The sequence below is a fragment of the Eschrichtius robustus genome, chromosome 20, assembly GCF_028021215.1.
Source record: "Eschrichtius robustus isolate mEscRob2 chromosome 20, mEscRob2.pri, whole genome shotgun sequence".
Lineage (NCBI taxonomy): Eukaryota > Metazoa > Chordata > Mammalia > Artiodactyla > Eschrichtiidae > Eschrichtius > Eschrichtius robustus.
The window spans coordinates 50,495,908-50,511,015 of NC_090843.1; the positions used below are offsets into that span (position 1 = coordinate 50,495,908).

Below are 15,108 nucleotides of genomic sequence, written 5' to 3' on the forward strand. Positions count from 1 at the left end.
AGCTCTCTTGTGGTCACCGTTTTTATGGTATGTCTCTTTACCTCTTTTAACTTCCAACCCATTTTTATTGTTAAATCTAAAGCGTGTCTTTTGTAGACAGCATATAGTTGAATCTTGCTTTTTAAAAATTGTCAACCTTGGGACTTCCCTGGTGGCGCAGTGGTTAAGAATCCGCCTGCCAATGCAGGGGACACAGGTTCGATCCCTGGTCCGGGAAGATCCCACATGCTGTGGAGCAACTAAGCCCATGCGCCACAACTACTGAGCCTGCGCTCTAGAGCCTGCGAGCCACAGCTGCTGAGCCCGCGTGCCACAACTACTGAGGCCCACGTGCCTAGAGCCCATGCTCCGCAACAAGAGAAGCCACCGCAATAAGAAGCCCATGCACCACAACGAAGAGTAGCCCATGCTCACTGCAGCTAGAGAAAGGCCACGCGCAGCAACGAAGACCCAGCGCAGCCAAAAATAAATAAATAATAAACAAATTTATTTTTTAAAAAAACTTTAAAAAAATTGTCAATCTCTGCTTTTTATTGAAGTGTTTAATCCATTCACATTTAGTGTAATTATTGATTGAATTTACATTTGCCATTTTGCTACAGTATTTGTTTTCTATATATCTCGTTTCTTTTGTTGCTACAGCCTTCCTTTTTATCTTTTGTGTTAAACAAATCCATATTTCAAAATTATATTTCTTGTTTTGTGTCAACTATTTTTCATTTGACCATTTTAACTCATCTCTTGATTTTTTTTTTTTTTTAATCCTTCTTTGGTTTTTTAGTTATTTTATTATTTGTTGTTCTAGGGATTACAGTGTGCATCTTAATTTCTGAACAAACTATATCAGATTAATAGTATTTTAATTCTGGTAGAATGCAACAACTTTGCTCCAATATAGCTCAGTTCCCTCCCCCTATTGTGCTGTTATTGTCATATATATGACATCTATATATGTTAAAACCAACAATATATTGTGCTGTTTATCCACGTATTTGCCATTTCTTGTTTTTCATTTCTTCCTGTGGATTTGAGTTACCTTCTGGGGTCATTTCCTTTCAGACCAAAGGGATTCTTTTTATTTCCTGTAAGGCAGACCTGCTGGCAACAAACTCTTTTTAGTCATTACTTATCTTGGATTGTTTTCACTTTGCCTCTATTTTTGAAGGACAGGGTCTTTTTTAACAGAATATAGAATTTTTGCCTGCCCCACTACCACCACTGCAATTATGGGGTTCCACTTCCCTCTAGTCTTCGTTATATCTGATGAAAAGTCAGTCATTAATTGTGTTGGTTTTCTTCATATTTCAGTTATTATCTTTGTCTTTAACTTGATCTGTGGTTGACTGTGAAGTGTCTAGGTGCAGAATTCTTGTGTCTATCCTACTTGGGAGTTTTTGAGTTTTGTATATTGTTCTTCATCAGATTTTGAAAGTTTTAAACCATTATTTCTTCAAATATCTTTTTTTCTGCTCCTCTCTCTCTCTCCTTTTTTCATGGTACTCCCATTAGATGTATGTTGGTACATTCAGTGTTATTGCATAGCTCTCTGAGGCTCTGTTCATTTTTTTTTCCAAATTTTTCCTCTCCTTTCTTGAGATTGTATAACTTCTATGAATCTGTCTTTTATGTTCACTGATTTTTTTTTTCCTTCTGCTATCCGAAATCTGCTTTGGGCCAATCTAGTGAATTTTTCATTTCTAATATTGTATTTTTCAACTTTAGAGTTTGTTTCCTTTTTTGTAGTTTCTATTTCTGTATTGAGATTTTCTATTGTTGTGTCACTGTCACCATATTTTTCTTTAATTCTTTGAGCATATTTATAATAGCTGCTTCTGAAATTTTTCTGAATACAGCATCTGGGCCCACTCAGAAACAGTTTCTGTTGACTGCTTTTCCCCCTGAGTATGGGTCACATTTTCCTTTTTTTTTTTTTTAACATGTCTTGTAATTTTTGTTGTTGTTGTTGTTAAAATTGGACATATTTGGTAATATATTGTAACAACCCTGGGTCTGATTCCTCCCCAGCCCTCCTCCCATGTCTGAAGGTTGTCATTATTGCTGCTGTTATGTATGTTTGCTTATATTTAAGTAACTTGACTTAATATGCGGGATCTTTCTCCCCTGTGGATTGCAGCCATTCAAGTTTTTGCTCAGTTGTTTTTGTTTTCATCTTTACCTTGGCCTTCTTGGGGTCCCATAGCTTAGTGGTCAGCCAGTGATTAGTTAAAGGTTGTGCTCAAACATCTTGAGCCAGTAAGGCTTCTACCCTTCGCTGAGCCTTCTGTGAGTGTATTAGGGAGCTCTAGTTTTCAGGCATGCCTCAGCTTTTACTTTCTGCTAAGCTTCTCATTTCTTCCCTTCATATGTAGGAAGCCTCCTAGTCAGCCCTTGATAGGTGGAGAGCTTAGGACCTCTCCAGTCAACTCTGAGCATATACGCAGCCTCCAGTTAGCCAAGAATGCATAGAGAGTTTATCAGGCCCCCTGTGGCTCTCATTTCCAGAATCTCCTTATTAAATTTCTGGATTTCTGTTAGTCTGCACCTCTTCCCAACTGGGACAGCAGCCTCAGGCTAGCAGAGCTGTAGGCTTTATCTCTTTTTTTCTAGTTGGGTTTGATGGTTTTACTCTCAATGCCACTGGGTATGGGTTTTTTGCCTTCCATTTCAAATCACTTCAGCAGACTCAGGCAGTGAAGCCGCTGGTTTCCGTGGCCAGCACTTCCCAGGTACTGCATGGACTGTGCTTGGGGTGGGGGGTGAATAAGGAGCAACCCAAAGCAGTAACACCACTGACTTCCACTGTTCTTACCCAGAGTTCCACATTTTTCATAAATAAACACTTTTAAATTTGTCATTTGACTTTAGTTGTTTTCTGGAGTCCTGTAATGGTTGTTTCTGACACATTTGTCCAGTTTTGTAGCAGTTTTGTTGGGAGAGGATTTGCTGATTTCTTCAGTTTGCCACAGCTGGAAGTCTTGCCTCCTGTTTTGTGTTTGCAATATTTTGGGGTTTGGTTATTTTTAAAAGGCTAACTAATTAAAAACCTGAAGGACATCTATATATTGTAGCTGCTTCAGCATTTTGCTTCACAATAGAAGTTAGGAGATTGTGATTAGATTAGGGGTGGGACTGTAGTTCTGCTATAATTCTGCTGACAGCACTCTCCTGTGGAATGCTCCTTAATAGCGTATTCTTGTGTAATGATGAAGAAAACGTTTGTTTGTTTTTTTAAGCAAGCGAATTCTTTTGGTATTCTATCAAAACATAAGGAGGATATTATGTATACTCCTCTCTACAGAATGAACCAGTGGCACAAGGAAAGGAATGATAGAATCCATTGGGCTGGTGTAGATGTGTATCTATATGCAAAAAAAAAAAAGAAAAAAGGAAAGAATCACCCTCTTTAAAAATTACTCATTATATAGATTTCAATCTAAAATGCTTTTTTATGCTCAAATTTAACTGGGAAGTTAGCCTTTACCTTTTTAGTTATATAATAACACACAGAGAGAAACAGTACGAAATAAAACATACAGCTCAGTGATTTATCACAAAGTATACACCTCTAGCCATCATCCATATGAGAAATAAGACATTGGTAGCACCCAGAAGTCCTCTCTTCTCTGCACCATCATTAAGCACCCCCCCAAGATAACCATTGTCCTTACTTCTATGGTAACCACTTCCTTTCTTAATAGTTTCTGTCTACTAAGTGTGCATCCCTAAACATTAGAGTTTAACTTTGCTTATATTTTTTATATAGAAATCTTATTATTCATTTGTGACTGTTTTCTTTGGCTCAAAATTATGTTTGTGGGATTTATCTATGTTGTTGCATGTAGCAGTAGTTCATTTTAATGCTATAGAGTATTCCATTATGTGAATATACAACAATTTGTTTATCCATTTTGCTGTTCATGGATATTTGAGTTGTTTCCAGTTTTAAGGGTATTAAAGATATGGCTGCCATGGACATACACACTTGTATGTGTCTTAGTGTATAGGTACACAAATTCCTTTTGGGTATATACCTAAGAGTCAAATTGCTGGGTTCCAGTGTATATTTATTTTCATTTTAGTATATAAAACCAACCTGTTTCCCAAAGTGATTGTACAATTTACACTTCTACTAGCAGTGTGTTAGAATTGACATTGCACCACATCTTCACCAAACATTTGGTATTGTCAGACTTTTAAACATTAGTCATTTTGGTGGTTATATCATACTTTCTCATTTTGTTTTAATTTTCATCTCCCAAATGACTAAGGAGGTTAAGCTCCTTTTCATTTGTTTATTGGCCATTTGAATTCATCCTTTCTTGTGAAATGCCTATTCAAGCCTTTTTTAAAAATTGATTTGTAGGAATTCTGTACGTATCTTGATAAGAGCCCTTTGTTCCTTTTTGCTCCTTCAGCCTTGCAGTCTCCTCTAAAGCCCTCTATTAGCAGAGTCTAACCTGGGGCTAGCTGGAAAAACCAAAACATGGTTTGCAGAGTCTTAGCCCCAGTATTATAGAGCAGTGTTTAGATGGATGGGCTTGAAATTGAGAAACGCTAGCCTAAGGCACAACCTTCCTGTCTGCAGAGCCACCTTTATGATAAGCCTAGTGTCTATATATGGGAGAATCTGTTTCTGAGCCATTTTTCTGTTTCATTGGTCTATTACACTAGCTAAATTACTGTGGCTTTATAATAGGTTTTCTTATCTGGTAGAGCAACTTTTCCCACCTTATTCTTCTTCAGGAGTGTCTTAGCTGTCCTTGGCATATTTGCATTTCCATAAAAACTTTAAGACTAATTCGTGTAGTTTCACAAAAAGAAAACCATTTGTTGTTTTGAATTTCACTGAGTCTATAAGTCAATTTGGGGAGAATTGAAATTTTTACAATATTGAGTAGTTTTCTAATTCGTGAATATGGTATGTTTCTCCATTTATTTATGTCTTTAATTTCTCTCAGTGATGTTTTTTAGTCCTTTTGTGTAGAAGTCTTGCTTAGCTTTTCTTAGTTTTAATCCCAATATTGGATATTTTTAACATTATTATGAATAACATTTAAATTTTTTTTCATTTCAATTTTTTATTTTGCAATTTTGCAAATATACATTTTCTTTAGTTTTGAATAATTAGACCCCATTAACCTACTATTCAAATTCAATAATTTCAAGATTTGCTTTGTTTCAACAATATTTGTTACTGAAGTATTTTAAAACAAATCTTAGATCTCATATCATTTCACCTATGTATACTTAGTATATACATTTCTAGAAAATATGGAAATTTAATTTATAATCATAATTTTAAACCATATTCAAATTTTCCCTTTTATTTCAAAAACGGCGGTTTACTGTTGGTGTGTTCAGTTTGCTTTTAACTTATAGCATATTGAGACTTAACATTTTATGTTAAGTAATTATTAAAATATTAGCTTAACCACTAAAATATCAAATGATAAAGCATTCTCTATGGCAATTAAAAACAAAACTTTGGGGACTTCCCTGGTTGTCCAGTGGTAAAGAATCCGCCTTATAATGCAGGGGACGCGGATTAGATCCCTGGTTGGGGAACTAGGATCCCACATGCCGCGGGGCAATTAGACCTGTGTGCCACAAACACTGAGCTCACGCACCTCAACTAGAGAGCCTGCGTGCCCCAAACTACAGAGCCCACGCGCTCTGGAACCCGCACGCCACAACTATAGAGCCCACATGCCCTGGAGCCTGCGTGCCACAACTAGAGAAGAGAAAAAAACCCACATGCCACAACTAGAGAGAAGCCCACCTCCCTCAACGAAAGATCCCACGTGGCTCAACAAAGATCCCGCGTGCCACAACTAAGACCTGATGCAGCCAAAAATAAAATATAAATAAATAAATAAATAATAAATCTTTAAAAATAATAATAATTAAAATTTTTCTGATGATGTGAAGTTTCTGTTTCTAAATTCATTACAATTTTTGACATTGGTAAAGCCATAATCTTATAAACCTACCATGTGAGTAAAACTGTCCTTTTCTTTCATTTGATGTCTTCCACATTTATGAAACTAATGTACAACAAAAATTGCCATTCTTTAAATTTTTTTTAAAAATCTTTATATTCCTCAGTGTTCCTGTTACTGAATACATATCTTTCAGGAATTCATCAATGGGATTAAAAGCAAGCATATTTTTGTGTGACATAGTTTTAGTTTTGGTTACCCTTTGTAACCTCCTCTTGCCCAAAGTTGTTAAAATGCAAGAAGGAGTTGCAGTTGTGAATTATTTTCCTTTGTGGTTTTGTAGAGAAACCTTTCCTTCATTGCAGCTGGTTTTCCTCCCCATACAATGTTCACAGGTCTCTTTCTAGAAGACTGTGGGTAGTGTGCCATGAAAACTTCCTAGACTTGGCAGACTAGGCTATGTCATGTTCACCCTCTAACATGAGAAAATGCCCCTTGAAAAGGCAATGTGGCAACTTTTGTGCAGGCCGGTCAGACTCTCACAGAGATATTTGAGAGTGACTGAGGAGGAAGAGTCTCTCTGTCTTCCCAGCATCTACAGTAAGGATGGAACTAATTAATTCATGCTCTAAAGAACCATAAAATATTCCCAAGACAACAATAATCAGCATTAAATAATTTTTCACCTATATTTTAACTTATTCGATGGTTATTGGTTTGGGGAGTTGAGGCAGTCTTAAAAGTTAAATCTTACAATAACAAGTATTTGAAAATAAATGTGACAGCTTGATATTGGATGGCTTGCCTGTTCCTTATTCTTCCTCCTTCCCTTCCTGGGTCTCTCACTACAGATCAGAATGGCTCAGTGCTGTGTCTCATCTGCTGGGATCATTGCTGTTTATACTTACTTAGACACAGAGTTAGAGGATAAGTTCCTATTAACTCTCCCAGTTAAATGTAGATGTTTTGCTTCTCCTGATCAGTAGTGTTAGGATAGGAGAGAAAGAAAGAACTATCTCACTGCTTTGGTTTGGCTACTGTGTAAGACCTTTTTTTCCTTGTAATAATCAGATTAACAAATTCGGGGATCGTTTATAAGTATCTTAAGTTAAAGGAAAAGGGTTGCTTTCTCATATATAGAGCTAACTCAGCAAATACCAAATTTGGATAAACATTTAAAAGGAAAAACCAAACATCAGAAAACCCCAACTGATGGAACAAATTATATAAATGTGAAAGATGAGAATCCTTTTCTATGTGTTTTTGGGTGGGGGCAGGGAAGCCTAGAAGGTTTGTTCTTCTAAATAGTTTGCAACTCTAAATTATGTCAGAGTGCACACAAGCTAGATAGAGCTTGTTGAAGTTCTGATTATAAAAACCAGAGAGTCATACAAATAAATTCCATATTTAACCTGTAGTGTCCATGAACATATAATATGTACTAAGGACAAATAAACATTTTCTAGACTTATTTGTTGTCAAAAATTTTGTCTCATAGTTTGCTATTGTTTTCTCAAGGAAACTTGATCTAAATACAAGTAAAAATAACTTTTAAGGAAGTGAATCTTGAAATGAATGTGAAGGCAATAATTAAATATTTAGAGTCTAGCTAGGAAGTTCTATTACTGAGATGTGTACTGTATTGGTACAGTTGACATAGTAATTGTAGTATGTATAACAAAAAATAGAGAATTGCTGATTACAAGTTAATGTGACTAGAATTAGAAGAACCTGATTTTCTTAATCCAAGTTGAAGCATTCTCTCTTTTTTTTTTTTTTTGCTTTGGATAGTTAAAAACCTGTATCAGCACCATGAACTTTAAAACTGCTAAAATACATGGGGGAAAGATTCTTCACATAAAATGAATGAGGAGCATTTAATTTCTTGGGGACTTTTGCTGATTAGTTATACTAATTAAAAGATATTATAATGGAACATTCTAGTGCCTGGGAAAGTATCCCCAATGATAAGTTTTACTCTGGTTTCATTTCACCCCTTCTGCTTGTCAGTAATATAAGCAGATTTGTGGCAGTGGTCACAGTTTCCTGGGATTAAGAAAACTCTACAACAAAACGACCACAGCCAGATCTAAAAAGCTTCCTGTTCTGGTATTGTACTCTTTTGACTGACTCTGTATCTCTCTGAAGAATGGCTCGTGGATTCTTTTGGCTGTTTAAAAAGCAGTTGAAGTTAAATTCTAAGTGCAGAGAAGGATTGATGTACCCGGAGCAGATGTAAGAAAAGATTCTTTCCCACAACCCGTAAAACTTTATTTTTTTGTTTTTGTTTTTCTTTTTCTAAAACATTATTTTTAATGTAGTGTTTACAGAATCAAACGTTAATTTAAAACTGAGGAAGTAAGTGCCTATTAATATAACTTGAATGATTATGAAGGTAATCAGATGAAATGACAGATGCACTGTTTTCATTTAGAGCGAACAGTATTTTAGAGAAAGTAACTGGTCATAAGTGAATTGTAGGTCGAAGGATGGCTCCTTTTTTCTGAAATGAGGAAAGTTGCCCTAAATGTTGTTCGTTAGCTCTACAGCTGGAGCTTCATTAACAAGTGCAGTTGAAATAACCAGGGTATTGCGGCCGCAGAGAAACTAAGCACAGCAAGCCTTTCAGTAACAAAGAAAATAAAAGAATTCCTGTGTAACAGGCTTCCACACTTATCTGTGTTCTGTGATACTGTTTGTGCTGAACTAAAGCATCTGCTACTTCAAGTTAAGAGAGAACAAACTCAACATGGCGTGACATTACTGCACTGCCATTCACATTCATGAGATTATATTGTTACCAGCCACAGGCAGGACTGGCTTTTGCATGAATAATAAAATAAAATGCTGCTTTGTGAATTTTACCTTAAAACATTACAAGGCACAGTACTAACCTTGAGCCAGGAGTGGGTTTATCTTAAAGCAGCTTTCCTCACCACAGTAGGGTCAAGACCAGTAAGAAGTCAGAAGTTGCATAGTATTGCTGCATGAGGTCTTTGGAAAGGGTATTGTGTTAAATCAGTTCACTCATTTTTAAAAATATATTTATTGTGCAGGCTAGCTGTTAGACATATTAAAAATTATTAAAGTACCATTTGGCAACATCATAGTAATAATCATTGATTCAGGCAAAAAAAATCCATGGATGCTAAAGGTAGTGGGTCAGAGTTTGATGAGGAATAGCATATTTACATAGTTACAAAGGGAAAAGATAGTAACTTTGCAGTGGAGAAACCTGACAGACACCTCATCCAAGTGATCAAAGTTATCACCAGTAATGGGAAAAATCGACTTCATGGGCCTCCTAACGTGGTGCGCTAAGAAGTCATCTGTGTTATTCCTGTGAAAAATACAGAACCTGAATCTAATCTCAAGAGAATGCCAGATAGACCCAAACTGAGGAAGAGTCTACAAAATAACTGGCCTGTACTCTTCCAAAATGGCAATGTCATAAAAGAAAAAGAAATGCTAATTAACTGTTCTAGATTAAAGAAGACTCGAGAGGCAATGACTACTGTGCAATGTGTGATCCAGAATTTCCCTTCCTTGCCGTTTCATTGACTTTTTTTATCTTCTAGTATCTAGCTACAGAAGTGGTGTATTTAAACAGGAAAAAATTTTTAATAGTCAATATAATGTTATATTTGGTTTCCTTCCTATTTTACTTTCCTAGATTATGTGGATTCTAAACAGTGTTGTGGATTTTGGTTGGTGTTTTTTAAACAACAGTCAAAAATGTTAGGTCTCTTAGCCTAGTTGAATTACATTTCAAGCTACTGAAGACTTGAAAGTGGTAATACTTAATTGTTTTAGCAAATTTTCAATCAGTGGGAGAAAGTGAAGTCCTCATGCTGTTTTAAAAATACTAGAATGCACTGTTTAAGAGTTTTACAAGAACTTAGGAAGTAGCAATCACTAAGATAAATTTATAAAGAAGTGATGATATTCATAAAGAAGTTTGGTATGATTTTTGGGTAAAAAATAGGAATACTTTATTTTCAGGAAGGCAATTTGATGAGCGTCTTATTTCCTTGTGGACAAGATGAAGAAATAAACTGAGCGATTGTAGTTAATTAAATAAATAAATAATTGACTAACCATACCCCAGATTAATGATTGGATGCCGGCCTCATAGATGGCTTCTAGTGTTGTATCTGTTGCAGAGCTCTGTCCTCAGTCCTGTTCTAAACTTTAATTAACAACTTGGATAAAGGCATTGATGACATACAGACCAGATTTCAAAATGATACAAATCTGGGAGGAATAGCCAAAGCATTGAATGGCTGAAACAGAAAATGAAAGATAATGGTAGCCGAGCATGATGGGAATCTAGCAAAATAAATCTGACAGGAATAAATTGTACAAAGACAACCAGTCATCAACGATGGGTGGAAGGAAAAAAGCTTTAGGTTAATTCATGGAAACTCGATTAGCCAGATGGCCAATTGGCCATGTTTACCAAAACGCTTTGATTTAATATGTATCGATTGGGTCCGATCAGAAAAATGGAAACACATTAGTATTTCAAACACAGGGAAATATAATACAAGGAGTTGGCAATATAGGTGTTAGAAGGCTAAAAGAGAGAAAAGGCGGACACTGAGCTATTAAAGAGAGAGTAACCACAAGAGGCAGCTATCATACCAAGAACTGAGAAACAAAAGGGAAGAAGTTACCATAACCTAGAAGCTACAGCCCCTAAGCTGCCACTCAGACTCATGAGGGGACACTGTTGTGTCCTGAAATGTACTGAAACCCGTATTACTAAAAGATGTTTTATTTATATAAGAAACCAAAATACTCAAATTGTATTCTCTACATTCAACTAAAAGTGACCACATCTGTATGAACACCTCTTCCATCTTGAATTTGGTTCTGAAAATAAAGCATAAAACTAATTTGACTTCAGTCGTGTTAATGTTCAATACTTTTTCTCCTGTCTTTAAAATGGGTTTACCACTAGTAGCCCTCCTACCTCAGATGTATTGCTAAGTGACCTCTCAGGAAGATTAAGTGTTTATAGAAATTTAGACAGAGATTTTAAAAAAAGAAAAAAGCATGGCAAATGAGTTGGGTGGGCTAAACATTCTCTTTGATTATACTTTTTTTTAATCTTTCTCACTGATACCTGAAGCATTATTAAGTGGATTTAATATTGAGTGTTTTAACATAAACGTATTTGTCATGCTCTGAAACATTGAAGAACAAAGTTTGGGATTGATTTCTCTGTCTTTTTTTCCTCTCCCCTTAAATATTGTGTCTTTTAGGTCAGTAACAGATCCAAGAGATGGAAAGAGAGTAGCACTCAAAAAGATGCCCAACGTCTTCCAGAATCTGGTCTCTTGCAAAAGGGTCTTCCGGGAATTGAAGATGTTGTGTTTTTTTAAACATGATAATGTAAGTGAAATCAGTGTTTGGGATAAACTATTTCCTAAGTATGTTTGATTATATTAGTAAAGAGCAAAAGAGAGTTAAAAGGGGTACATGTACCATATTAAGGGATTTGGAAACCTGAGACAAATTAGACCTTTTTTGTGAATGAGCAAGTTTAAGTGAATTCTAGGATTTATTGATTGACAGATAAATATTAATTGATTTAAAGCAAATGTTGATATTTAGCTTGGGAACAATACTAATGTACAACATAAAAATAGAGTATAATATGTAGTCTGAGTGATTTAAACAGAAGTGATTGGCCCCTGATTTTAAATGCTTTATTTATATCTTTTAATATTTTAAACCAGAGATTAAGTTAAAGATGTGAGAAAAAAGTTTCTCCTCTTAAAAACAATCCAGCTTTTAAAGATAACATAGTTTATCTTATTTATGGCTGTGTTTAGAGATGTCAGGATTCGTGGGGAAATAGAATCACAGTGGTTTGAGAGAGCTTCTTCTCAGCTAATCCTGAATTAAAAGTTTGGTATGTGTAAAATTTACCTGGGGGATGTTAACATTGAACTCTTAGTTTTCAGTTTCATATGAAAAGAAAAACTGCCTCACGTTCTGCATTTGGTACTCAACCTGTGCTATTTTAATTGCTGAAATAAAAATCAGGAAAACGATAATTTCTTGTAAGTCTGACTGCTTGTTTGCACAGGAACCTGAAGAACTTTGGCCGAAGTGTAGGTCACACTTTAAGAGATAAATTTGTAAAAGTTTGAACCATTTGGTAAAACTAGGAATATCAAACTTACAGTATGTTCACTTGAAGCTCCTTGGTTTGACACATTTCACTTTATTGATTACCCCTCTTGAAATCCATTTTCCTTAAACTTTTTTAGAAAGTAACTGCTTGTCTTTCATTCAGTTGGAACTGCCTAGCAATGTGTTTGTTTGTTTCAATAACTTTGAAAACATCATTCCAGTTGCTATTTTATGACTGTTTCCTGAAATTTTGGAAGTGATTTTAGAGTGCTTGCTTTGTTATTTATTTCTTGAATTTGCCTGAGTGAGTGCCACCCCAGCATCAAAGAGTACAGACCTTATGTACATTGTCAGAGACTCAAGTAAAGGGATCCACAATGAAGAAATATTTTGAAGGTGGCATCAGAAATTCACTTGCTAAGGGTTTCAATGGTTTATTCAAACCTATCTTGGCTTCTTTTATAAAGGAGGGATGGTGTAATAGGCTGCTATCTGTATATGTTGCTGTCTTTGTTCATGACTCATTCCTATAGAGTAACTAATTAAGTTACAAAGATAGTGTCAGAGTGAGTAGTGTAAGAAAAGAAACAAACTGCATTCTTGAAAATCACACATATTAAAACACAGCAACTACTGTTCAGAGCTCCTGAGCTGTATCGTAAAAGAGTGCTTGTGATTTCTGTGGGAATGTTCAAAAGTGAGGCAGATAGTTGGAGATGGGACATCATGGCACCACTATTTTATACATAATGAATTTATGCTGTGCACTGAGATCTACAAAAGCATCTCAGGGCCAGCATACCTGGTATGTGTGGAATGCCAGTCTAAGAGGCAACTGGTATTTGATGTAGTTAAGACAACAGATGTTTATTAATTGTGTCCTGTGTGCAGAGTGCAGTGCTAGGTCATGTGGAGAATGCAAAAAAATAGTTCAAAACATGGTCCTTTTTTGAAGGAAGTGGACCAGGTGTTTAAGCATTTGTTACCAAGGGTCAGAAAATGTGTAGGTCCTTTACATATATTAATTTAATACTTAAAAGTCTTGTCAGATAGGGCTTATTATCCCTGCTTTACAGAGGAGGAAACCAAAGCTTAGAGTTAAGTAATTTGCCCAAGGTCAAGGTGGCACAAGATTGAAGTCTAAATCTGTCTTGCTTCAGGGCCCATATTCATTAATTCAGTAAACATTTATTGTGCACATCCTACATCCCTAAACTACATCAGCTTCTAGGGGTTTCTACCCTCAAGGAGTTTAGTAATGTGATAAATACTGTGATAACAGTGCTGTGGGAGGACTGCCAGCATGGTTAAACGTTAATACAGGACACTGTGTGTTCTGCGCATAGTGAAAAGCTGGGCAACCAAACCTAGAAATATATTCGAATCGACAAGTGAGCCTTAAAAATGCAGATTCATGGGTTTCGTCCCAGACCTACTACATTGTAATCTCTGGGGTTGAGACCCAGGTAGCTGTATTTTTTTAAAGCTTCTCAGGTGAAAGATGACAGACAAGTATTGTACTATTAAGAAAAAGAGAGTAATTGTCATGGACTTCGAATCTCAAAGATGCTTTAAACAGGGAGAAACCTTAAGATGAGCCTTTTGAGATTAACATTTGATTGAATAGAAGGAAAAGAAAGGAATGTCATGATGAAAATGGCATTTAGAAAGATTAACCTGGCTGTTGTAGGAAGGTTGGATTTTAATTTGGATATGGCTTTTTATGTGTCAGAGAATTGCTGCAGAACCCTGGAAGCCTTTAGATTTTCTTTTGAACAGAACCTTCAAAGTCATTGTATCATATTCATTGATTTCAGGTGATCTGACTGATTGAGATACACATACACACACACACATGCACGCACACACGCACATTTTTTTCCTTAAAGGTTGTTCATCTTAAAGGGATAGGTTCGCCTTGATGTAGCAACTTAGAGAAACAGAAATGGGTTTAACTTTCTAAAGATTGATGTTGTTTAGGCCTCTCAGCATTGTCTAGTCAGAATCTGAGCTATTATAAAATCTGACAAAATATTCTCTACTTTGCCCATCTGTGCACTTGTGCGTGTGTGTACATACACACACACACACACACACACACACAGAGTTGTCATTTTATCAGCATGGAAGAAGGATGACTGAGGGTTTTTTCATTCTTTGATGATCTGATGAATGCCATGAACCCTCTTTTGGAAAAATACATATACACATAATTTTTATGTCATTTTAGACTTTTACTAGTCCTTTAATGCCCATCCAGTGCCTCCTTAGGACCCATTGATTCCTGCTAAGAGCCCCTGTAATAGAGTTCTTGGGTTTTTCTTGTCCTTAGGCAATAGCACTAAGCACACGGTAGGTAGTCAGTCTATTGAAGAGTAAGTGAGTGAGTGAAAGTGACAGGGAAAAAAAATATGAAATCTCGGAGTCCGGAATGATAACCTCAGTGATCTCTCTTGGAGTTACTTTTTCCCAACCTTTTAGTTCTGGAGTAGAGGAGGCAAAAGAGGAGGTAGTGAAGGCAAAGGGGGATCATTTGTTTTCCTTTGTATAGTCTGACTGAACTCAAATAAGGCCTCTCTAGGTTCATAAGTAGGATAAAGAATCATACCAATAGGACCCTCCCTTCTCTGAATGCAGACAAGCTGTTTGGCTGCAGACATTATTAATGCTAATGATTCTGCTGCTAAGGAGTATGAAAAGGCAAAGGATACTTAGAATATGTTACTTAGCGGTGGATTTGGTTTTGTGTGCTCTGTGCCCAAAATTTGTGGTACTTAGCAGATTCTTGATGCATTTAAAAAATAATACAGGCTCTTGCGTTCATGAATTGGAATACTCACTGTGGTTAATACCCATATTCTTCCCCAGTTGAACTATGTATTCAATGTAATCCCAAGGAGAATCCCAGCAGGGTTTTATGCGTATGTGTGTGTGGAAATTGACAAACATTCTAAAGTTAATGGAAATGGAAAAGACCTAAAATACTCAAGACAATCTTGAAGAAGTTGAACAAAGTAGGAGATTC

General features: G+C 36.0%; 1 protein-coding gene across 4 annotated transcripts in view; it reads left to right on the top strand.

Moving 5' to 3' along the window:
- NLK (nemo like kinase) overlaps nt 1-15,108 on the top strand; it is a 147,170-nt gene that overhangs the window by 75,546 nt on the left and 56,516 nt on the right. For all 4 annotated transcript variants that reach the window (XR_011071970.1, XR_011071971.1, XM_068531114.1 and 1 more), the window contains exon 2: nt 11,207-11,336. Coding sequence is in view for 2 of the 4 variants with exons in the window: in XM_068531114.1 (XP_068387215.1) it covers nt 11,207-11,336 (130 nt within the window). In the remaining 2 variants the exon portion in view is untranslated. The remainder of the gene's footprint in view (nt 1-11,206; nt 11,337-15,108) is intronic.